We start from the raw sequence: 26,589 nt of genomic DNA on the forward strand, positions 1-26,589 counted from the left end.
CATCACATTAGATAATGGTTTAGTTTTTAGTTGGGGGTTGATTAAAGCCACTAGCTGGGAAACAGTTTATCTTTTGTGGTAGTTAACGCTACTAAAAAGAATGTTTTGCAATTCTAGTTTTGCTGAGTAGACAGAAATGGCATCTGCAGATGCTTATGTTTTTAATTTTGGTTTTAAGTGATTTAAGCTGAGGGAGAAAATACTAGTTTTAATTTTAAGTTTTGAATATCAGTAGTACAATTTTTAAAAGAAATTAACAGTATTGAAAAGGCAGCTTAGTTCTGCTGTTCTTCATTAAGGTCCCAGTTTTTTAGTATTTTTACTGTAACTGTGTATTTTAAAGAAGTGTTGACCACTCCCTATCATTTCTTGCTACAGATCATTAGTCAGCACATAAGAATATACTTCTTATTAAATTAGAAATTGGTATGCAAGTATTATGTTATTTCAGTAATTACAATTACCTCAACTTTGAGAGGATTGTTGCAGTAAAGTTGAAGGAAGAATATAGATATTTACTTAATATTCAGAATATCTTGAAAGTCTGTTTTCTTATTGCCAAAAAAGTTACCATCAATTAGAAATAAACGTATTTCTGGTACATCATGATTAGCGAGGGTACTGAAGTATAAACTACTTATATGAAATGGTGTATCTACAAGGCCTTAACATAGTAACTTACTCATAAAAGGTACCCAGCAAAGTTTATTGAATTTTGTTGGGTTTAAAAAGGATGAATGAACACAAAAGTTTTGGGATATATTGAAATAACCTAGTTATCATTGCAGAAAATTATGGCAAATGCATTGTGACTTTTGGATTGAAAACTAAACATAAGATTTTATTTGTTAACCTAGTTTAGCAAATTTTTTAAAATTTATTTTTAGAGTCACTTTTTGTTTTCCTTTGTTCAGTAACGTATCATATCCTAGATTTTTAAAAATTTATGAGTTTCAAACGTGATGAAAGTTAAGCTACTTTGTTTACTCCAATTATTTAATTTTAATAATGTGATGTTTCATACTGAGTCATAGTTGAGATGTAGTACCCTTTTGTTTTGAGAAACTTTAATAAAACAGAAGAGCGTTTTATCTTTGCTTAGTAATTTTATGCATGGAGGATATTTATTTTGTACAATTATTTTCCATACTCTTTGGTCTAACAAAACCAACTTTAGGCATGTTGCTTGTATATGAGAGATTAAAATTAAAATTTTAAGAAAAAATAAATAGATAAAATACTTTGATTTTTATAATGTTTTATCTGTTTTTGATTGGTAAGCACCCCCTATATTGAAGCACTGCCATAAATGTAATAAGAACTGAAAATCATCAGTTGCAAGATGCAGAATCTGTAATGATTGATTGCATAGTCTTCATGGACAGGAATACCTCAGTTCAAGGATCCACCTGTTTTAACATGAGCAAGTTACTGAATCTTTCAGAGCCTCCATGACCTCCCTTTAAAAACTGGTAACAGTATTAGTACTTAATTTAAAGGGTTCTTTGAGGATTTAAGCAAAGTAATGCATGTTATATGCCACATGGTAGGCACTTAAACATTAGTTTTAATCATAACAGTAACATGAACATTCATTATTTTAAGAAGGTGTAGTCAAATGCAGGAGGAATCAATGTAAATTCATCAGACTTTAATCAGTAGGCATATAAACAAATATAACTATCTGTAGTAAAGTGTTTTTAAAGTGCTAAATGTTAAGAAGTATAACTGGGTGATTGCAACCTGCTAGATTTTGAGTTTCGCTAGCACAATTAAGTAACAATAGTTGTAACTTGAAAAAACTGTATGAAGTGCATAAACTTTGAGTCCAATACTCATGACAGAAAGATAATGTTTTAGTGGAGTAGGAAAGAAATTCTCTGTGGTCTAATGGATGCTTGTGGTAGGAGAAGGTAGTGAGTACAAAGGATATGGTACAGGTGTTTTGATTTGGTTAGAACTGACAATGTGAGTGAATATAGGCATGGCAGGATTCAGGTGTGCTGGGTGGGGGTTGGGAGGAGAGAGGAACAGGAACTTAAATACAGTGATCTGAAGTGAAACATTAATTTGCAAAGTACTGTTACAAGGTTCTAAAAGAGAAGACATAGCTAATTCTGTTCTTCTCTTTGTTGTAAAAGTTGTGGACAAGTAGGAAGCAGGGTGAACTGTCAGCTCATGCCATATGTGTATTATGGGGATCAATAGGTATGAAAAGACCTGAGAAATAATATGATGAGGTTCTTATACTTCAGTGTTGGAGAAGATATGATTTTGACCTATAAGCTGTCATCTGAATGATGTGAAATTTTAGACTATTTTGTATTAACATTGCATCGTGGAATATTGAGTTTGAATTAATCAAGAGAGTTTTGTTTTCAGTTTATTGTTTTTAAAGTATGAAACAAATGAACATGCAGTATCTGAAAGTGCTGAATTTAAAATACTGTAATTGTACTAGGTGATATCATTGCTGCAGTTATAATCAATGGGTGAATGAGAAAATATTTTTGAAAATTATAAAGCTTAATGTAAATTTAAAGTGCTTCCAGGAAACTAAAAATTTTAAAGGGTAACTAGGATACAAGAATATTTTGTTTGCTTTGGGTTACATTCTGTGTTAATTTTTGTTATTTGGCAAATAATCCTCTTACTAATAATTAGATGTAAGACAGCTCTTACCCTTCTATTTTCTAGTTCTTCTTTTAGTCATTTTTTATGACTACCATAGCTATAGATGAAGTTCTTACTCACAAAACTATTTTGAATTATTAATCCTAGATCCCTAGGATTCTGCTAATATTTTAGTTATGTTTAAGTCATATTTTAGGTGTATTTCATACATACTATCCTTTAAAACATAAAGAAGTACTTTGTCCAAGAGAGCATCCTTGTTCAGATACTCTTTCTATATGCTGGCATGTCTTTATTATACTGCTATCATTATGTTGAATTGTGTTAATGTACTTGATTCTTTTTCTTTGTTGAATAAATGAAATGAATGAGGAACTGTCAATTTCTAAATTTACATGAATTAGACATACTATTGGCTTATCCATATAAACAAGAAAATGACTACTTAAAATGCATAATTGGAATAACTTATTGAGGCAGTTTATAAAAAGATGTTGCCATTTTGATTGATATGGTGCTTATTCAAATGATTAGTTAAATCCTAAATCTTTTCGTGAATTCTCATGGTCTTTAGGGCATTTGACAGCATATTCTGGCCCTGCTCGGTGGATTGCAACCTGTCATTGAGGTAGTTATCAACTCTATTTTGACTTAAGTTCAGGAGATTCTAGGTTGTATCAGTTAATTTCCCTTGTCATTTTCTCATGGTTGACTTTTTTTTTTAATCAATACAGATAAAAATCTAGATATATATTTCAAATTAGAGGATAAATCAGAATGAATTCCTTAAATGCAAATGATGTTTAGTTGTATTAATATTCCTACATTGAATGCAAATAATTTTTTAAAATTAATCCATCAGATTATATTTCTGGCATAGCTGCATGCCCACCATTGCTTCCCTCTTTTATCCTAGGATAATGAAGCTCTGACAGTTTGAGTTAATAAATGATCTTGCCTTCCAAAAGTTTCTGGTTTTGTGAATGTGGACCACTTTGAAAATCTAATTAACTTGGGAATTCTCATCTCAAAAAATACCCATACACATCTACACCAAGCACATAACATTTTGCAGGCAGCCTCAGGGAATTCAGTCTCCTGATCTAGTGGATGAGTCCAGACCTGCCCCTGTAAAACAGTTAACAATGTGAGCCAGAATAAGAATTCACTGGTAATAATTCTCATTTTAGGTTTCTGTAAAATATGCGAAAATAAGTTTTAAGCAAAACATACTTATGTTTTGATAACACTTCAGAGTTGATACAATGGGGAACTGATACTGTATGTTTACAGTATAGCTAACCTCTTTGGTCAGTTTCTGTTCTTACGAGATTATGGTGTCAGTCCAGAATCTGCAGATACTGCCACTCTCTGAAGAGTCTTGTACAAGTGGGAGTCATAGTGTTAAAATGACAACATATCAGATAATGCAATAAAATGCTATAGGAGTTTAGAGAAGGTGAAAAACATTTTATTCTTGGTGATGGCTTTGCTCTACTCTAGTTATGGCTGCAGTTTGACTTTGCCATTAGAGGACAGTAATTCAAAAGGGTCCCACACTAATTCAGAAAGGGTCTCAAGAAATCAGTTGAGATTAGTAGAATTGAGTATGTGAAAATTCTGTTAAATTCAGCAAGAATCATTTAAAAGTCTTCTCTATTTTGGAATGCTCTTCATTTCCATTAAGCCAGATAAACAATAGAGTCCATTTTAGAGTGAATTATTTTTCTTGTTAAGTTTTCTGAGGGTAAACTCTTTCCTGGGATTCAAGTATACAAGACATGTGAGAGAGCAAGGTAGACTCAGCAGTGGAGGTAATTATTTTCTGCACAAGTAGATGACATTTAAACAATGCATGAATTTTTAAGTGGAATTAGGCAAGGTACATAGCAGAAATTGTATGGTATATTGCAGTAATATACAAAGGATAAGAGAGCTCTATGTAGAATTTTGGCACTGAGAAATCCTACTTTTAGTGAAGTTGCCTTCTCTCCATCTCTTTTGGTTGAACCCTTGAGAGATGCCAGCTATGGTTGTTTTCTTTTCTCTTTCTCTCTAATCATTGTTACCGATGTCTTATCTCTGACTCTTTAAACTCTGAAACTTCAGTCTTCCACTTCTTGAATCTTTTTCCAAATTACTCATAAATGTCTGGGATCGGGCCTAATCACTATTCTTTAACAGCTTTCTATGATTCAACCTTTAAAAAAATGACAAAACAAAAACATTAACACTACATCTTCCAAATTCAATTAGAAAAATCTTATGTTTAATTCAGTCAATTAGAATAAAACATAAATAGTGCATCAAAATATTGTTGTAGTTCAGTATACAGAGGCATTTGTGAATACATTTGTGTTCAACAGGATTTTTCCTTCACTGTATGTATCAAAACATTATTACCATGAGCCATCTGCTAGAAATAACTTCACTGTGCAAAGCTATATGTTAAATTACTATTTAACGCATTTTACATGTGTTGTAAAGATCTTGATGTTACGATTTTTTTCCTCTGAGATGTAACTGGCAACCAAATTAAGTACAAACTTTAAGTCACTCCCTGTTATCTGTAGAGTAAACGGTTGTTTCATTAGTTTGCTATTTCGTAACCCTTCAAGTTTCAACCCCGCTAATAAGTCCCATCTGATGTCTTACTATTCTCCTTTACCTGCTTTACTACTTACCATGTAGTCTAGCCAAAAGGACTATTACTCTTTCCTTCAAGTGCTCCTCCAATCTCTGAAGATGAGGTCTTTGAGGACAAATAACCATATCCTCCTTCTCTTGAAATCCTCCATGGCTGCTTGCCCAGCTCAGAGTTGTGTGATGGTTTCAAGTTAGTGAACACTGAGTAAATGAATTCTACTCTGTGTATACACTTTGTTTGTGCTCATTAGTTCTATATTCTAGATGTCCCCTAGCAAGTCTAACATAAACAACGTCTCCCAAGAACCTTCAGTAAATTACAGATTTTCTATGGACTATTAAAGCATCTTGTATACAGTTTTTGTATACAGTTACCAATTTTACTACATGTGATATAATCACTTAGATGGGCCTTATCGCATTTCTCCTTTTGGCATAGAGTACAGACTTTTGTTCCACTTAGTCTTGGTTTTTAATACTGGCTGCACCATGTGTATTCTTGGACAAGTCTTCATCTGTTAAATGTACACTATGTTTTCTATACCTTTGATGATTACCAAGATCAAATGAGAAAACATATAGAAAGAACAGTTGGTACTCAATAAGTAAAAAACACAGAGCCTGACATACCTGTGATAGTAAATATTCTGATTCTTCTCTCTTTCTCCTAATCTGACCCTAAGCTAAACCCTTCAGTGATAGAAGTTATTTCCATTTTTTTTTTTGAGACGGAGTTTCACTATCGTTGCCCAGTGCAATGGCACGATCTTGACTCACTGCAACCTCTGCCTCCTGAGTTCAAGCGATTCTCCTGCCTCAGTCTCCTGGATAGCTGGTATTACAGGCATGCGCCACCATGCCTGGATAATTTTGTATTTTTAATAGAGACTGGGTTTCTCCATGTTGGTCGTGCTGGTCTCGAACTCCTGACCTCAGGTGATCCATCCGCCTCAGCCTCCCAAAGTGCTGAGATTACAGGCGTGAGCCACCGTGCCTGGCCGAGTTGTTTCCTTTTTATGTACCAACAGTGCCTAGCAAGTGCCTTAGTCTTATTGGATGTTCAAATAAATGTTTAATGAATGAACAGAAATTTGGACATTTTTGATAATGGTAATATTTCTAACACCTTTAAGATTCAAAATTTGACTAGTGAACATGATAAAAATTAAAATAGAGAAGAATCTTGGGTATCTGTGTTACTTATTTAATTCTTGGCCTTCATCCCAAGTGTGCGTATCAATTTCTAGATATTTATGTAGAGAGTACAGCATGCTATGACTTATCCTAAAGAGGATCCCCAAAACATAATTTTCATTTTGGTTGTTGCATCAGGCATCTCAGCCAGAATAATTTAAACTATTTTAGAAAAACCATAAGTCACTTTAAAATGCAATCCAGATTTAAATTATTTGAGCTTACTTAGATGCTGATTCTTTACTGAATTAAGTCATGTTGTGAAAATAAAGGTATGTTTAACACTGTTACTGTGGGCTATTCTCACTTTGAGAAGTGTTTCAAATATATAGAGTTGTATACATTTAGAATATGAAGGAACCTAAAGAATAAACTCCTTATTTTTTATTCAAAATGTAAATGATAAGACAAATTAAGCACATGAAATTAGAGGTGTTTATGTTTTGAGAGAAACTTAATTTTTATAATTGATAGAATATCTTTTTATAGTACTTTAGTGGCTAGTGAATGTTGAAAAAATAAAGAACAACCTTGTTTTAGGTTTTTCTTAATGCTATTGACAATTTTTGTGTTTTAAAAACCAGGGCAACAAAAACAAAACCAGAGCAACACTGCAAAAGACAAGTATTACAGCACTGATTCTAAGTGGGTGGGGTAGGCATGTCCACCTCAGGAAGTATGTTAATCTCCTAAGTTTTCTTGTTTTTATGCCTTTCTTTTTACTCCCCACAAAAGACTAAGATCTAACAAGGCTATAATTGGGTCAACTGCCTTCTTTGTTCTGAAGAAATGAGCAAATTGCCTTTCTTTAAAGCTGCTTCTTACTCCTGCAAACATTCCCTGAATAGCAGTTTTGTGTTCTGTCATGTGCTAGGTGCTGGGGACTACAAAAGTAAACATGACTCGTTTATCTCCAGAAGCTCACAGGCCAGAGTAGCGTTTTTAACCTCATCTTTCTTAGCTATTTGCTATCTCAAGAAATGTTACATTTTCATGATAAAAGGGGTTACATATTTTCTTGACTCTAGTAACACTGAATGCCTTATCTCCATCTCGTTGACTGCACCAAGAAATCTTTCAATAAAGAATGCAACCTAACTTTTTTTAATCCAGTAATTCCCTAGCTTATTTGACAAGACCCTTTTTTTTTGGGTGCCACACACATATCAGTGTTCCAAAAGATAGAAATGTTCTGCAGCACCCAGTTTGAGTGAGAACGTGTGCAGAGATGATGTACAACTATAATGAGATGAGTGCTGTCAGAGCAGCAGGACCCCCAGGAGTTAGAGAAGTCTTCACACAAGCAGTTCTGTGTTTGACCAAGTCTGCAGTGATTTGTATACAAAGGAAGGAAAGGGTGGTTTAGGGCTCTACAGAAAAAGTAGAATGGAGAATAGCACAAATGTGTGAATGCTTGACACAGAGCCTTGTATGTTTGAGGAAAATCCAAGAACTCAATATCATTAGATCAAAGTGGGGTTGAATGTCAAAGATGGAAGAAGCTCTACCAGAGAATGATCCCTGAAATGTCTAAAAAACTCTGAATAGCAAGATTGAGCTATAAATTAGGTAGTAATCAGTTCCTATATTTCAAAGTTATATAAAGTCCATTGTACTTTATATTTAAAGCTAGTTTTCCACAGGGAAAACAAAGATTTTGAATTTAGCAAAAACTAGCAAGAATATGGGATAAACTGTATGGTTGAATCATCCACTGTGTGCTGCTATTGAGTTCTGAATGTTATTTAATCATGCTTTAAAAAAAATTGAGTCATCTGTTAACATTTTAATACAGTACATCAAGAATGACGAAGCAACTTTCCTTGTAAAAAGTTTTAACGAATTCCTGTTTTGGAATTACAGAATTATTACACATCAAGACAGAACAATGAAATATTTTATATTTTTAAATTTAAGGTTTTCACTGAGCCTTGCCATCATTGTTGCGCTTTATAAAATATTGATAAATACAGAAAAATAAGAAAGTGAGCTTATGCCATATAAAGACAGTGTACATGCTGATATATTTTTTGCTAGACAAAATTTACATATTTATATTTATGCTAAGTAGAGTGCTTATTTTTTACATTTTCCCCACATTGTAAATTCTTTGTAAACACCACATTCAGTGACTACATAATATTTCATTCAGTGTATATATCATTGTTTGCGTAGCTCTAGACAATCTTCAGTTTTTCCAATCATATATTTAGACGGTTTCTACTTTATTTGTTATTACAAATAATGTTTTCTGTATATAATTCCAGAATTGGAATTGTTGGGTCAGAAAGTAGGAATATGTTTAAGGTTCTTGATGTATGTTACCACATTACTTCACAAAACAGTGCAGTCATTTATATTTCTACTGGGAGTGTATCAAGGAATTTATTCAGATCTTGAGGACAATCATTTATAAAGACAAGCAGACTTTTTTGATTAGTTTTAAAATATGGACGTATTTATTGTTTTGTTCATGGTTTTGATGGTAAGCAATGTTCAGCTAAATCTTCTATGTATAATACTTTGTACAAATATAAGGATTTTCTCTTGATATGAAGCATTTTGATTTTTGAGGTATCCATCACGAATTGAAAAAATTGACTATGAGGAGGGCAAGATGTTGGTCCATTTTGAGCGCTGGAGTCATCGTTACGATGAGTGGATTTACTGGGATAGCAATAGATTGCGACCCCTTGAGAGACCGGCACTAAGAAAAGAAGGGCTGAAAGATGAGGAAGATTTCTTTGTAAGTAGCAGATTTTTTCTGTTTGCTGGTTTTGCCAGCTATGTAATGACATATTTTAAAAGGATTCTGTTAAATTATACAAAAGCCTGTTTTTGTTAAGGAAATGCTTATTTAATATACATGGAATTGATCTTAAAAGTTGTTTAAAATAGGATTTTAAAGCTGGAGAAGAAGTTCTGGCTCGTTGGACAGACTGTCGCTATTACCCTGCCAAGATTGAAGCAATTAACAAAGAAGGTATGTGTTTGAAATGATCTGAGACTTAAAATTAGATTAATAGTAAAATTTCACTATATTTTAAATTTTAATTAGTGTGTGTTATATAATCATTATGTATAACTTTTATATTTTCTGTAAGCTTTTTTGGGAGCATTTAATTTGTTATATGTGTCTAGAATAAAATGCTACATGGTGTGCTACCTAAGTAGTGTTTAAATTAGTAGACAAAAATAGTTGGTTAAAATGTTTCAACTTTCAGTTCACAGGCTTATATCATATGCATTTTATTTCTACTTCTCTGTTTCTAGTTTGTGACCAAGTTCTATTTATGAGCATCTACCCAAGAGTGTGAGGAAAGGTTAAAGATTTAGGGGAATTCAAATCAGTTCAATTCACAAGTGAAATACATAGGATATTTTCTGAGGGAAGAGTATGGAATTTTTACCAATTTGAGGATTTCCTTTAGTGTGTCTGTCCCTGCTGTCCTATCATGAATTTCTACAGATAATTGAGTTAATTTTCTAGTAGTTTTTTTGTGGATATTTGTTAGAATATTAGATACTGAGCCTAAGTTGCTTAAGTAATCAAAAATGTTGAAAGTAACACAGAAGTTAGGCTTATTAGTGTTGCAGAAGACTGGGAAATCTATTGGACAGATCATTAATTTAAAACAGAATTCATATGCTCACTTATTTGGAAAGTTGTAAGAATTAATAATTAAATTATTATTGAAAATATACCTGAATATTTTGTTTTTTAAATTTCTCATTTAAAAAAGTTATGGAATACTTGCACATGTTTTTTAAATTCAGTAATACATTAATTTTCTACTAAAGTTATTTCTTAAACTTGACCATTTACACTAGTCCTCCCTATCCACAGGGGCTACATTCTAAGACCCCCAGTGGGTACTTGAAACTTCGGAAACTACTGAACCCTATATATGCTATGTTTTTTCCTATACTGTACATGTATATGAATGATCAAGTTTATAAATTAGGCACAGTAAGAAGTTAACAATAATAATAGAATAATCAAACAATATATTGTAGTAAAAGTTATATGAATGTGGTCTCTCTCTTTCTTCCTTCCTCTCTCTCTCACTCTCTCGACTCTCTCTCATGAAATACCTTATTGTGCTATACTCACTCCTTTTCAGACCGCGGTTGACTGCAACTGTGGAAAGCGAAATCGTGGATAAGGGGGATTTCTGTATTCATTGTTATTACTAAAGAAACAAACATTGAGTGACAGCTTCTTGGCAAGAAGGGCATTTAATCTAAGTAAGGGGACACTTCCTTTAAACTGAGTCTTAAAAGACAACTAAGTTAGCTAAAGAAGTGATCAAAAGGCTTTTCTGGTGGAATAAATATGTGGAAAATAACAGAAGTGGGAGAGGAATGCCATGTCATTTTAAGGAACTGCAGGTTGCTTAGAATGAAAGATTTGTTTAAAGGTGATAGAATAGCTGGAGTACAAGTTGGAGGGAAAGGCAAAGATTGGTATGTGAAGTGTCATGTAACCTTGCTAAGGAATTAGAATTTTATTTGGAGGTGATGGGAGCCATGGAAGAGTTTTTTAAGCTGAGGATTTAATCTAACAACAAACTTGAGAGAAAATAGGAGGTAAGAGAAGACAGAAGAGGAAAACAGAGATATATTAAGGAATGTTAGGTGTGAAAAAATAAAAACCATAGTAGTCTAGCTAGAAATCATGATATAACTTTATAAAGACCTTAATCCAATGTATTGTTTTAATGAATTGAAATCATGAATATGGCTATGATTTTCTTACCACTGGTTACCCCTACAGAAAGAGTTAAGAGACATCTTAGTTGTTAGGTGTGCAGGCTGTTTCTTCTTTTCTAGTGGGGCCTGTATTTCCCTGTGCACTTACACTTCTGTGGAGCTGTGTTATAGAGCTTACATTCCCAGGTCTTATTCATGTTGGCTCTTGAGTGTCTAGTCCAGAGCCTAGCACATAGTAGACAGTCATTAACAATTTGTGGAAGTAAAGGAAGAAGTCAAATCTCTTCTGTTGGGTAATAGGATGTACCCAAAACAAAGTAAAATTACACGGTCATTGCCCTCTACGTTAATTCATAACAGTTTCTTTTAAGAGCTTTGGGACCTTTGTTCCATGCTTCAAGTTCCCTGTGTGTGTGCAGATGCAAGTACACACATATCACACACACTCAGAACAAAACCACCCTCATTCTTTATTCTATCCCTTTCATCTACAGGCATTTAATATAGAAAATTCAGCTTACCTTAGTGGAAGAGTGATGATACTGATTGTGATCCCTGCCATTTCAAGAGTAATTTCAGTGAACACATACTGAAATATTGGCAGATACTATTTGTTTTCTGAAAGCTATTAATTCTGTGATTTCTGTATGTCCCAAGTGGTGGATAGTCCTGCCCCCTCCCCACCTTGACAAAAATCAGAAGAGCAAAAGAAGCCGTCCATTCAATGTAAGAGCAAACCAAAATGAACAATTGTGAACATTTAGGCATTTGTATACAGCATATAGAAGCGAAGAAAAGGGGCCAGTCAGGGTGTACTGGAGTACTGGGGAAGTTTTCATCTTGGGAATGGTACTTGAAGAGTGGAGTGGGATTAGATAGACATAAGGAAAGGAGAAAGGCATCACAACAGAGGAAATAGCATGAGCAAAGGCAGAGAGGTATTGATGCCTAGATGGCCTGGTGTACAAGCTAAGTTTTTCTGGAATGCTGTGTTGAAGAAGGAAGACAGAAAGTTGCAGGAAAGATGGGAGTGCAAGGTGTACGCAGAGTTTGGCATTCTCAAAATATTTCTAGTGTCTTTACATACATCCTTACTATTCACCTGATCAATTGTTTGTATAACTTGAATTTAGATCTTTATATCTGTGAAATTCAACATTATGCTAATTATAGAAAGATATAAAATCAAATGGTGTTATTCAAAGTACACCCCACAAAAATCTTTGCACATATGTATTATTGGCTTTGGTGCCAACCCCAAGGACATTAGTAATGATCGTCACATTTCTTGTTTATAATTCTTTTATAAAGACCAAGTATCTGTTTACTTAAAGTGGGATTCTGCCTTAATTGGGGAAATGGTAGAAGAACATTTATCAAGGAAATGACAGAAAAATATTTGAATTTCCTTAAGTAGGCATTATACATAATTTATGTATCTTCTAATAGGACTGGTTTATATTGACTTGAAAGCATGGGGTCTGTAACAAAAAGTGAATATGCTTCATAATAGACAATCTTGAGGCCTTCAAATAGGATGAGTTTGTAGGAAAGACATGGTTGACTAGATGAGATTGGAAATATTAATTATGGCCATGCTGCCTGCCACTTAGGTGAATGCCATTGGGTATAGCATTTAGCCTTCCTCTAGAGTTCAGTGTTCTGAGCTACTTTGTGAAGACTTTTATCTAATTGATTTGTAAAATATTTTCTAGCTTTAAAATCTAGAACTATAATTCTTATTTTCCAGTTTGTTGTTATTGCCCAAGGAATAATCCTTTCCAGGGTAAATGATCTTTTTTGCATATCAGCTCCTTCTCTGTATTACTTCTTTTGAAAGAAACATTCAAAGAGCAAATGGTAATGCCTATGGAAATATATATTTTTGTAAGTAATGATTTTACTTTTGTCAGCTATGTTATGAGTCTAAACATTTAAATTATTGTAAAATTATAAAATTTCTTAGTAAAAATCAGAATTACATGGAACTAACTTATCAAGACTTAATTTGTATACTTGTTAGGGGAAACAGGAGTTCAGAGTTGTTTTTAGAGGGAAGGAGAAAGTAAACTTAAACTTGATGGAGTCCTTAACAGGAGTGTTTGTAGTTTTTGCATTCCCAAGCATTTATCTATACAGGTCACTACTTGTTAGATTTCAAGTGTTGCTGTAAACTTGAATTATATTTTCTAATGATTCTGACTTGCTCCTGTTTCAGGAACATTTACAGTTCAGTTTTATGATGGAGTAATTCGTTGTTTAAAAAGAATGCACATTAAAGCCATGCCCGAGGATGCTAAGGGGCAGGTAAGAGTGTTCAGTGTTCCTAGCTACCCAAAGGGACATCTTCTTGCACGGTGACTGTTCAAAATACATTTATACATTTTTTTTTAAATGAACTAATTGTAGGGTTATGTGCTGATAGCCCCAAATAGCAGCAAGAAAAGGAAGCTTAGACTGTAAAATAAATTATACATTTGATTTTTGCTTCTTTGGTTTAGACCTGCTAAAGTTATAGGTCACTAGTTTCTGTTCCAGGTGAAATCCCAGCATCCACTAAGCTGGTGTTGTCCTATCGACCCAGCTGGATCGTGTAACCAGTCTATGGGAAGTGAGGTAAGTGCCTTTTTTTTTTGAATTTTGTTTTGTTTTTCCTGGTATATAATGTCATTTAGAAAGTTAAAATTTTTTAATATAAAATTTTACATTGAGTTCTTACCTTCTTCTTTCCTTCTACAAATCATAGTCATTCATCTTCCTTTAAAAGGCGCTTACCTGACACTCTGTAGGCTGTTTCAGATAGGGCTCTCTGAGCATATGATGGAAGCAGTGTATTGTATGCTTTGTCACTGCTCAAAGCAAGAATGGACGGTAAGCATTGGAAGGAGAATCTTGGGTGGAGGTAAAACCACAATTTCATTTGTTGGTTATGTTTTCTGAAATACTGGAAAGAAAGGTGCCATTAGAAATTTAAAATATTTTCTTTTATATTCTGCTGTTATTTGGGATTTTCAGCACCTGGACCTACAATTAATTTTAAGAAATTGAAAGTAGTCTGTAAAAATGTCTAATGTGGAAATATGCTACATATTTGTTCCATACCATGCGGTGTAAACTGTCATTCTGAAATGTATTGAAATTACTTGGTCAGCTTCAGTAAAGTATAAACATTTAGTGCTCTAGAAATGTATAACTACCACATTAAAAAAATTCATGAAGAAATAAGTGTGATTGTTTTAAATTGCCTGGTTTTCAAAAATTTAGTTATGAAATGATTAGCAAGCAGATTTCCTCTAATTAACATGTAAATGCAATTTAAAATAAAAATGCTTTTGATCAGGAAGTGGCTTTGTGTCTTCCCACATGTGTGTATAAATAAAGTGTTCTTTTAAGCATTCAGTGGTGTGATTTCTTGGTTACTACATAGATTGATTAAAATGTTGGGAACATTGTTTACTATATACCTGGTTAAACAAAAGTCTCAATTTTTTTTTTTTTTGCTTTAAAACAATTATTTTGTTATTCTGGTTGATCAGATATGTTCATGAATTGACATTAATATTATTGCCTTAAAACTGTGTTTTTTCAAAGTGAGACACTGAGCCAATTTAGTTTGTGGTAGAATTACAGGTTGTAAAAATTAAATTTAATGGATGTTATGGATGTTTGTTTTTAATAAGTAATGATTCTTTAGTCACACTGTGATGCATTGTAACATTAAGATCAGTGCCAAGATATAAAACAACTGAAATAATATTTGGGTAGTAGTATATTTCTTTTAATTTTTCATTTTTTCTTTAGAATTCTTAATTACAGCAATGTTAACAATATTGATAGAATTGTGTTTCATAAATGACTCTCATTTTATGAGTTACTTTTTCCCAACAAGGTTTTGACTTGCCTTCATCAAGGAAATAAGCCAAATCAGGTGTTATTTGGGCAAAGCTAAGGGCGGGGTGGGGGGGGAGGGCGGCTACCTTGTGTAATATAGCCACAAGATTTTGAGGACTTTGAGAATTTCTCTATAAAGATAATTTTTAAATTAAGCTAGCGAAGAATAGTGCATCAAATTAATGCACTGTGGAAATGCTCTTCCTGAACCTGTCTAAAATGTGACATTAATAACACTTTGGCATATTCAAACCTCCAGATTAATTAATATTCTTAAGCCTAAATAAGTTTTAATTCTGTTGTCTTTGACTTTGAACCAGTTGGTTAATACTAGATAAACTTCTGCTTGCATTAAGAGGTTAGCTTGAGCACCTTAAAGAGCTTTTAATATTATAGTGGGTGCAATGTGAGCTGTAGTCCTTCTAATACTTTCTTTGTAGACATTTTTCTCACTGGGAAAGAAGGTAGACATGTTAACAGCCCAAAATAAGATCCCCTCTTTTTCTCCCTACCTACATTTTTTTCTTCTTCCACATAATTTTGTGTGGCATGGTAGTGTTGATACATAAATAACTATGAAACCGACATATAGGAGGGTGATTGATTCCTTCATCTTATGAGATACCTCCTTGTTCCTTCTGGTTTTCTACTCTAATAAGAGCAGTAGTGATTACAGGGTGAGAGATTGAGCCATTACATTTTTAATTTGGAAGCTTGTAACAGAAGTACTTGCCTTTTCTCTCATTTCTTCTTCCTGAGGGTGTGCTGATACAAAAGTTATGTTGTAACTCACTAGTGTTAATGGTTGGCTCATAGGTCCTTTGCCATTAATATTTACAAAACATTTTTTGTGTGCATTCTTGCATTGGATTCTCATAGAACCTTTGACATAGGTATGGCTAATATTTGTTTCACATTTGAAGAATTCAGAACTTAGAGAATTGAGTGACTGACTGACTTAAAATTTTGCTTATTCTGTGCAAAGTGATTCCTTTAACCCAGAGTTTCTGATTTCAAAGACTGCCCTTTTTAGTGCAATATTCTATTATGTTATCTATAAAAAGCTTGAAAACATCATTATTAGTTATAGTTCATGGAAAGATCACACTTCAGTTATTTTTAACAATGAAGCTTTTCTATAGAAGGAATAAAGTCAGTGTTTGATAGCAAAGTAGAATGACTATAGTTAATAAAAATGTACTATATTTGGGTGATGGACACCCTAAATACACTAAATTGATCAGTACTAAGTATATACATGTAACAAAATTTCACATGTATCCCATAAATTTATATAAATAAGCATAAAAGCAAACACAAAATAGAACTCAACCTAAAAATAAAAGAGCAAAACAATGAGAGAATTCTTTAATCACACAGCTACAGTGATTCCCATGCAAGTCGTATGATTAAAAAGCATTTAAAAAGCATTTAGATTTTAAAAGGTGCAGTATGAGTCTCTTTTTAGTTTTTTCTTTATTGGAGGTAGAAAACAACTTGGGATGGAAATTACTTCTGACATTTTCCAGCAACTCTGACAACTTAACATTTTCCCCACAATGTGGAACGAGAATTAAATGCTCTACTCTTAATAGGTCTGCAAACATATGATCTCTGGCATATAATACTTTCCTTTTGGTTGTCTGATTATACTTACTCTTGTTTCTCTGTTTCTCTTCCCACTTTGTCGATTGTTCTCTCTCAATCCTTTTTTTTTTCATTGATGATGCTTTCTTTTCTTACTGCTTAAATGTTAGTCTCAAAGCTCAACTTAGCCATACTGCTTTTAGCTATCCATATTGCTCCTTGAACCTTTAATCGCTCTTTCACTTTCCTGTACACTTTCACTCCTGGCCTTTGTTTAGTGTTTTTCCTTTTACTTGGAGTAACCTTTTCTCCTTTTCCACTACCCCTTTCCCTGGGAAATTCCTACTTACCTTTAGGGTTCAGCTCATCTATCATTTTCCCTGAAGCTTTGCATTAGTCTTTCTCTTCAGTCAAAATCAGTCTTCTCTTTTCTGTTCTATAGTATTTTGTTTATTTCTCTAGTATGTCTCCTGTCACGGCTTATAGCTAATTGTATTTACCCATGAATTACTTATGAACAGGACCAGTCTTTTATCAGTTGTGGTCTCCTGGATGCTTAGCCTAGTACCTGGCATATAGGACAGGGTGTTCAGTAGAAAATTGATGATTGAATGTGTTAAGTGCAATCACATGATGTTTTCACTTAATTTCAGTCATGAGAGAAAGAGTTAGAATACAGATTTTTTTTTAATGGCTTATTTTCACCATATATTTTCAAGGCAGTGTTAATCTACATTGTTCATTGCTTAATTTTATTAACCTATTTTGCTTATATGTGTTAATGTAAACCATGAATTAAATTCATTTGATGTTGTGAAATTTTTAGTTGCTTGGACTAGGGATTAAAAGTATTTTGAGTAAATCTGAACTGGTAGTCTATTTGACAAAGCTTAGTGGTCTCAGCAGATTCACTTTGTAGAGATATTTGTATTTACTTTAAAATATTTGTCTTAAAAACATTTTGATTGTGAAAATTAAAATGTTAGGACTTTATACTTCCTTACACCTTTTTTTATAATAAACATTTTTAGTTAAAAATACAATAGGAAAATGTATTTAGCAACAAACTAACACAGGAAAAATAAATATTTGCATCTCAGAGGAATGATACCAAACAAAGACCTAGGATGTTGTGTGGGGAGATAAATTAATATGGAGTTTTGACAGTTAATGCTTTACCTTGGTCAATGGAGCTCTTTTCTTCTTCATCAGTATGATTAAGCTGTTGTGATAAATTGCTATCTGAACTTCAGTAGCTTTAGAAAATAATAAAAATCATACCTTTCTTGATTTCTATGAGATTGACTATAATTTGAATGGTACATTCATCCTAATAAGGAATACCAATTTGGTAGGTGGGAATACACTATTTTTAATCTTTGTAGAATTGGAAGATAGCATTTTTCCCTTCTTTTATAGTCCTTTGTATTATGGGAAAGAGATGGAATGCAACATTTGAGCCCTAAAATACTAAGGTAGCATGTCATGTAGTATTCTGTATCTGCCATAGGTTTCCTCTGCTATTTTAGATTTTAATTCCTGTGAAAATATGTCCATGGAATACCTGTTATTGAATGTGCTTCCTATTTTTGTGAGAGGTTGTACAATCTAACTCATTCGATTATTAAATTTGATAACCTACCATGTTGAGCTATCATGTAAATATTGTTATCTCTATATTTATGTTTGGTTACATGTGAAAATAGCTTTGAAAATGTGACACATATTTTTATTAGTGTAATTACATTTTAATTAATTTTTAATACTTCACATGTTTTGTGTTTTTCCTTTGGAGGATTGGATAGCTTTAGTCAAAGCAGCTGCTGCAGCTGCAGCCAAGAACAAAACAGGGAGTAAACCTCGAACCAGCGCTAACAGCAATAAAGATAAGGATAAAGATGAGAGAAAGTGGTTTAAAGTACCTTCAAAGAAGGAAGAAACTTCAGCTTGTATAGCCACACCAGACATAGAGAAGAAGGAAGATCTGCCTACATCTAGTGAAACATTTGGTACAAAATACATTTTTACGTTAATTCCTTGTTACACTGGTAAACTCATGTAGTAAAGTCAAATCCCTTGGCCCCTTTGATTTTGAATGTATAATTAGATTTTTAAGCTTTTTTCCCTAGCATAATATGATGGCTAACTTTTCTAGCATTTTACAGATAGACCTGAAAATTAAGAGTCTAGTTTGGGTTACTTGATACTGGATGCCCTCAGTATTCTTGAATAGAAATAGGTTGAGATTTTGATTTGTAACTTCTTGATAGCAGGTTTTTGTTTGAAATTTTTTCTTTTGTGTTTTTTCTTCAACCTTTTATATGCTTCTATATATGCTTCATATGTAATACGGAAAAAGCAGTAAGTCATTTTCTTCCTGCTTTGAGAATAACTGCTTTAGTTGTCTTTTATTTCTAACATACTAGTCTGGAGGGATTTGTGTTTTTCAAAGGTCTATATCAAGTAGTAGATTTAAAAAACTAATGTGAAAAACATTTTTACTATTTTGCTATTAAAAAATCATGTGTTTTAATTTTGGATTCTAGATAAACTCTCATATATGTGTTCTATTAAAAGTAGGACTTCATGTAGAGAACGTTCCAAAGATGGTCTTTCCACAGCCAGAGAGCACATTATCAAACAAGAGGAAAAATAATCAAGGCAACTCATTTCAGGCAAAGAGAGCTCGACTTAACAAGATTACTGGTAAACTACAATGATTTTTTTTTTGGGGGGTGGGAAATGGAAGGTTTAATTTTAGAGTAATTTATTTTTAATGAAGTAAAATGGTTTTGGTTTAGTGTCATGGACCTGTTAATAACATAGACAGTTACTTTCTGGTTCTTCAAAGTCAGCGTCTTTCAACACTGTCAGCATTTTCTGTTGTAAAATGTGAAAAATAGCACGTATCTTCTACCTACCTCACAGGGATGTTGTGAGGGTTGATAAGGACGAATGCTACAAAGCTCAGTCATTTTTAAATTACGTTGGTGGTAGTAGTTTCTAGAAGAATTATTTTGTCAACTTATGGTGACACAATTTCTGAGGTTTTAAATGTTTTTATATGTTCATATACTTGACCAATCTTACTTAAGGATGGTGCCATATATAGTTGGAAAGATGACTGACTTACATTTACTTCCTGAATCTGTTAATTTCTGAATTTCTGATGTGAAAGTATTTCTGTAAGTTTGTTGTTGTTTTTTTAATTTCTACTCTTCAGGTTGATCACTAGCATCTGGGCTTATTTCCGTACGATTTCTTGTAGTTTACTTTAGGAAATAGCCGTGCTAGGCTGTTAGAAAACGCTGAAAATTCTAGCCTGGTTAGTGTTCATGGAAGAGGGGATTGAAGGATTAGAATTGGGGCCAGTCAAACTACATCCTGCTGTTTTCATGGTCTGTTCAGCCTAGTGATTCTAGTCTTCAAAAGAAATTGTGAACATATTTACCTTTTCTGAGTATATGTTAAAAGGGGAATTTAAATACTTCCATGATTTAGTCATATGTTCTTATCATGAGGACAGAACCTTTTTTAGTGCCTTTGGCCTAATTAAGCTGTATAAACCTTTGTTGGCTTCAACTTGAAGAAGCTTGTTTTCATGGTCAGATTTAGGAATAAATGTAAACTGACCATTTTGACCATTTTCTGAAGAAAGGAAGCTAACTGAAAGGTGACTCTGGAGCTGAGGGTTGTTTAGAACCACTGTTTTATTTATATTGTTCATCTAAGTGATTATAATTGGTTTCAGCAGGTGAGAATATTTAGTCTCTTGCCATTTGTATATATTATATTCATGCCTGTCTCTGATAAAGGACATATTTGGCCCCAGGAGAGGAAATATTTTAAATCAGTTAACCTGTTACACCTTTTCCTTGTAAACTATTAACCTTGGAGAAAGCCAAATGTTCTCTAAGTGATTGTTCTTATGGCATGAGACTTCAGTTTTGCCTTAAAATATGGAACCCAGTGCTATGTGCTGGGCAGAAGTGGAATAGTATTTCTAACTCCTGTGATACAAAGATTGAAACAGCACTATTGGAGGAGTCAAGATCAAAGAAGACGAAGGTGACGCTGACATGATACAACTGCCAGCTTTCCAGCATCATGTTTTTTTTTCCTTCAATTTGGATAACCTGCCTTTAATAGTTTGAGTCAATATACTCTTACATATGCCTTATTGGGAGATTCAAGCTCAACGTTTAAAGAAGTAAAAAAACAAAAAAACTGCAACAGAAAAACTCAGCTGAGCCCACAATGATGCATTATTTCTCTATGGCCTTGAAAAGACAGTAGTGGGGAAAGAAAGTACCATTTTACCATGTGCCTCAAGTTTGTAATACTGGTTGCTTAGTAACACCCTTCCTTCCACAGAGGGATTTTCTCTTCACTTTCCCTCGGGGGTCTCAAATGAATAAGTTATAGTTTGACAGCAGCAGCAAAGCATAAGATTTTATGAATGTGAAGCCATTACTATCTTTTTATTTTCTCAGAAAATTTAAGTGTGTGATAATCTTTTTAATAGTTCATCTTTCTGCGTCTGTTTCTGATTTCGTGTTGCAACTATGTCATGCAAAAAGACCGTAGATATTGTCTTCTTAGTTGAAGTTCAGGCTTGCCTTTTTACAGTAAATTTCATTTATAGTTTATAAAGATAAAAGATAAATGAGAACTAATATAGTAATTTTGTTATGGCATTATGGTATATTTTAAATTTATCAAGCTCATCTGTATGTGTCTTTTTGTCCTTTACTACTGAGAGGATTGGGGCTGGGATCATGGCAGCCTGCTCTGATGTATTTCTCTCCACTATATTTTGTTATTTTTTGAAAGAGTTCTAGCTTAAATAGGTGGACCAGCTGTTGGATAACTTTAATTCATATATTTATCATTCTTTCTATTCACTTTGCCACATACACACCATGTGATGATTTTAAACCCCATTTCTGTATAGAGAATGTTAAAAGGATGGCGTTTTTCAAAGATTCCAAATAGGTAGACGTTGAAAATATAATTGCACAGTATATGGAATATGTATATATGTATATGCATATATACATATATATTTCCATATATACACATATACATATTTCATATATGTGCATATATACATATTCCATATACTGTGCAATATACACACACAACCTGATTCATATTTTTCATTATGTAATGTACCTTATTGATAGCTATTATTTTATGGCTTATGCATACTGATTTGAAATAAACAATTTTACTTAGAAAATTAGTAGTCCATACTTTTGGGACAAAGTTGCAAACAAATTGAATTTGAGTAGACTAAACTGCAGATTATCGAGGGAGCAAAGGAGAAAAACATCAGCAGTTGGTGCATGGTCTCTTTCTAATAGGCTCTAAGAGTTTCTAGAATTTCAGCTAGCTAAGGTATGTTTTTGTAACTTAAGGAATTTAAAAAGTTTTAAAAATCCTGAAATTTGAATTGACCAGCAGTATGTTATTGATAATAATATCAAGAATATTTGATTCTTAGTTCCAGCAAGAAGATTGTGTTTTGAAATACCTGGATGAAAAGTAGACCAAGAATTTAACCACTTTGCTCTTTCTTTGTTTCCCTTTCCCATTCCAGGGAGCTCTGGGCTCTGTTCTACTTATTCCTATTGGCAGGAAAAGACCAGCTGTATATTTTTTATAGCTAATATAGAATATTGGAAAGTTGTAACTTTGTTGGTGGGTTGAACTGATGACTGTTTGAGATTCTTCTTTTACCTAAGTTTAAATAATTTCTTGAAGGAGCATAATGCATTCTTACTGGGCAATTTTATCCCATAGGTATATTCTTCTAGAAGAGGGCCTGTTAGTAATACATTGATAATTAATAGGTACTTGCTGATAATTTCCTTTCAGTTAATTCTTCTCATTTTCTGTGGATAGTGCATTTTTTTTCCTGGAATATTAGCAGGTTAAGATAACAGATTTTGGACTGCCTCTTAAGGCAGAAGTAGTCAAGAGTTGTCTCTTCAAGTACCTATTTTATTATTTGTTCCATTTTGTTGTTTCTATTTAATAACTCTCTTGTAAGTTGGTGTGAATGTAAAGCATGAAAAAACTTTATTAATCATATTTGGGCTTTTAAATTCTCTAGATAACCAAGTATGCATTTTAAAATCTGATTTTAAGTAGTTTTTCTTAAATCTCATTACTTTTTATGAACACATTACAACACTTTATTTTTCCTTCTCAAACCATTAATGGAAAGGGATTTTAATAAACTGGGTCTGTAATATCCTAATGTAAATCTGTATGTTACGGGTGAATTACTTTGTTTCTTTTATTACTTGTGGTACCTTATTTTCAGTTTTTTAGTTTGTGATCTGTTTCATCTATTGAGTATTAAAAACTATTTCTACCACCTATATGAAAGGAAAGTAAAAGATATAATTATATAAAATATTAAATAGGAAAATTTGTCCTGTTTGAATAGTCCTTAGAAAAAGAACTCTACTCAGTTTCCTACAAAAGAACAAATTGATTTTCTAATTATTTTTATTTCAATAGTTTGTTGGGCCTTAAGAATATTAGCTAAAGAATAAAAACCTAATGAATGTGACTTTAAATGTTAAATAAATATTCAATATGTTCAGAATATAATTAGGATTGAAGCTGTTTTTGTAAAATTGTTTATATACAGTTGATGTGGTATGAGACTATAACAAACTATGTAGTTTTTTGGTTTTTGCTTTTTTTTTTTTTTTTTAATCTCAAACTGGTACAAATACCAGGGTTTTGTTGTTGTTGTTTTCTACTTATTTTAAAATACAGATATGGGATCTTGCTATATTGCCCAAGCTGGTCTCAAACTCCTGGGCTCAAGCAACCCACTCAGCTCGGCCTCCCAATGTGTTAAGATTACAGGCATGAGCCACTGCGCCAGACCTTAAATACCAGTTTTAATACTAATCATAGATGTATCAAAATCATTGTCTTACACTCAGCCTTTTTTATTTTAAAGTACATTCTGAGTACTAGGTACCTTTTGCCTAATTTAGAATTTGCTCGAGTACTACTTTAAGAATATAATTTTATTATTTATCTATTTATTTATTTATTTAGAGACAGAGTATCACGCTGTCCCCCAGGATAAAGTGCAGTGGTGCCATCTCGGCTCACTGCAGCCTTCACCTCCCAGGTTCAAGTGATTCCCATGCCTCAGCCTCCCATACTGGGATTACAGGCGTGTACCACCACACCCAGCTAATTTTTGTATTTTTAGTAGAAACGGGGTTTCACCGTGTTGGCCAGGCTGGTCTCAAACTCCTGACCTCAGGTGATGCTCCCATCTCAGCCTCCCAAAGTGCTGGGATTACAGGCGTGAGGCACCGTGCTGGGCCCAAGAATATAATTTTAATATGTGAATTCCTACCTTGATCACTTAACTTCTTTAGGGTAGCTATCTGATAAAGTCAAGACATGTTGCCTCATGGATACCTCTACATCATACTGTGTTTGAGGGGGCACCATTTTTCTCCTGTTACATATGTTGTGGACAGCTTCTGTAATGTATGTAGTATAATTGCTGTAGTCAGTTTACTATTAAGTTGTCAGTTGTTAAACATGCTTGCTTTGGAGCAAAGTTTTTGTGTGGCCAACTTTGAAATGACACAAAAAATGATTTTTGGTGACCTTTCATGAGCAGCGTGGCCATAAACAAAAACAAATACTTGTTCTAAGCTTATAAACTGGGCTTCATTGGAGGTAACTGACAACTTTGAAATGACACAGAAATGAATTTTGGTGACTTTTTATGAGCAGTGTGGCCTTAGACAAGGTTTATAAACTAGACTTCATTGAAGGTACCTGACAGGCTTAGCAAAGAATTTTAACCAAGTAAATGCCTATATTTTATTAAAACAGAGTTTTAATGTCTTGGGATTCAAATTAGTAATACAGTTATATATTACAATAAAATATTCTGTCTTTTTTTCGGGGGGAGGTGACGGAGTCTCACTCTGTCACCTAGGGTGGAGTGCAGTGGCAGGATCTCGGCTCACTGCAACTTCTGCCTCCCGGGTTTAAGTGATTCTCCTGCCTGAGCCTCCTGAGTAACTTGGATTACAGGCGCCTGCCACCAGGCTGGCTAATTTTTGTATTTTTAGTAGAGACGGGGTTTCACCATGTTGGCCAGCCTGGTCTTGAACTCCTGATCTCAAGTGATCTGCCTGTCTCGGCCTCCCAAAGTGCTGGAATTACAGGCGTAAGCCACGGTGCTTGGCCTATTCTGTCTTTTAAATTTGAGAATTAGTGACATACATAGAAGAAAACTGGAACTTCTAAAAATTTTTGTCATTTATAGACAAAATGACAAAGTAAACTATAATGTTAAGTTAAGATGTTCTAGGAAAGACCCACACTTTTTTTCCCTTAATATAAAATAGATCCATCTGTGTTTAAACTCTTATAAGAAGATGAGGTACAACTGGGCACACATAAAGCTTAGATTAAAAGGATCTGAATGAACTTAAGAATTGGTAGCTTTTTTAGCTGCTAAAACAACAGAAAATCTTATTTTATGTTCTAGATGTTTGGAAGGATTTCTTCTTATTCTGTTTTTATAGTTGTATAGACAAAACCTGTATTATAAGTATTAGCAACCTGAGCAACCTTAATCTGGACATGAAGACATAGAATTTTAACTTTTTACAGAATAAATGTATGTGTGCAAGTGTGTGTTTTTGGTGATTTCATTGAGTAATAATATTAAAACCCACACAACTGTGTAAGCAACTCTTAAGTTCTGATTCAGTCCCTTGGCTTATTATTAAGCACATTTGTATTTTCGAAAGGAAAACATTTGAGACTACTTCCTATATATTACAAAGTATAGGAAATTCAACTGCTAAGATTTTTGAAAAGTTAATTAGGGTGTAAATCAGTATTTTTTCTAATAAACAATTTCTGTACAATTTTTCTCAAGGTTTGTTGGCATCCAAAGCTGTTGGGGTGGATGGTGCTGAAAAAAAGGAAGACTACAATGAAACAGCTCCAATGCTGGAGCAGGTATGAAATGGTGGCATTTGATTTTTTTCAGGGTTCCCACTGGAATGATCACGGAGCTCTAGTATCTACGTAATTGAAATTCCCCTTTTGATCAGATATGGGAATAGGAAGCTAATTAATTGATGATATATTTTTAACTCTGCCTTCTCCAAGGTATACAGATAACTACAGACTTCATTAGTGTTTGATTTCATAGACTGGCATTAAAGCCTTTGTCTCCAAAATTTGAAGGCCTGGAGACAGGCATCCCAGGGTATAAGCTTCCAGCTGGATCACCTTTAACTAGCTTACAAAAAGACCCTTACACAAATACTTTCCATTTGTGAGTTAAAACAGGGTTTTTTGACATCTAATAAAACTTCTTTTGTAAGAAGTTTCTTTTATATTGTAACAATTGGTGTTAGACTGACTATGTGTTTTATGAATTGATCAATGAGCCATACATTTTTGCTAGGATGTATATTTTAATAACTACAAAAAAAGAGAGTTTAAAAAACTATTAAGGGTCTGTCTTTAAACCACCTAATAGAGGAATTTAAAAGTGAAGGTTGCAGTTGCTAGATTTTGCCTTGGCTACCTTCAGATTCCCACAATACTTGTACATAATGAACTGTGCATGCTTTTACATTCTCTAAGGGCTTAACTTCTTAGGCACTGTAAGACTGTAAGAACGCAGTAATAGCCATAACTGGATTTCCTTGGTTCTCCTGTTTTAAAATCTGAGCCTTAATGTAGTTTTAATATATCCTTTTTGTATTACTTTTCTTTATTAGTAGCCTAATAAAGAAGTCTTTAAAATGAGTATCTTTTGCTCTCCTCTAGATGCGTTTTAAAAGCTATTCCAAATTTAATTGATATTGTATTGAGTTTTTCAGGGTTATTTTAGGCCTGATT

At 33.4% G+C, this 26,589-nt stretch overlaps 1 protein-coding gene across 17 annotated transcripts in view; it reads left to right on the plus strand.

Moving 5' to 3' along the window:
- PHF20L1 (PHD finger protein 20 like 1) overlaps positions 1–26,589 on the plus strand; it is a 76,015-nt gene that overhangs the window by 9,906 nt on the left and 39,520 nt on the right. For 6 of the 17 annotated variants that reach the window (XR_004435484.1, XM_033203478.1, XM_033203481.1 and 3 more), the window contains exons 3-9: positions 9,049–9,220; positions 9,373–9,457; positions 13,406–13,494; positions 13,714–13,803; positions 18,461–18,674; positions 19,243–19,371; positions 25,613–25,695. Coding sequence is in view for 16 of the 17 variants with exons in the window: in XM_033203478.1 (XP_033059369.1) it covers positions 9,049–9,220; positions 9,373–9,457; positions 13,406–13,494; positions 13,714–13,803; positions 18,461–18,674; positions 19,243–19,371; positions 25,613–25,695 (862 nt within the window). In the remaining variant the exon portion in view is untranslated. The remainder of the gene's footprint in view (positions 1–9,048; positions 9,221–9,372; positions 9,458–13,405; positions 13,495–13,713; positions 13,804–18,460; positions 18,675–19,242; positions 19,372–25,612; positions 25,696–26,589) is intronic. The other 11 variants (XM_033203490.1, XM_033203491.1, XM_033203493.1 and 8 more) reach the window with 5 other exon arrangements.

Source organism: Trachypithecus francoisi, unplaced genomic scaffold (assembly GCF_009764315.1).
Source record: "Trachypithecus francoisi isolate TF-2019V2 unplaced genomic scaffold, Tfra_2.0 Lachesis_group7, whole genome shotgun sequence".
NCBI classification, from domain to species: Eukaryota; Metazoa; Chordata; class Mammalia; order Primates; family Cercopithecidae; genus Trachypithecus; species Trachypithecus francoisi.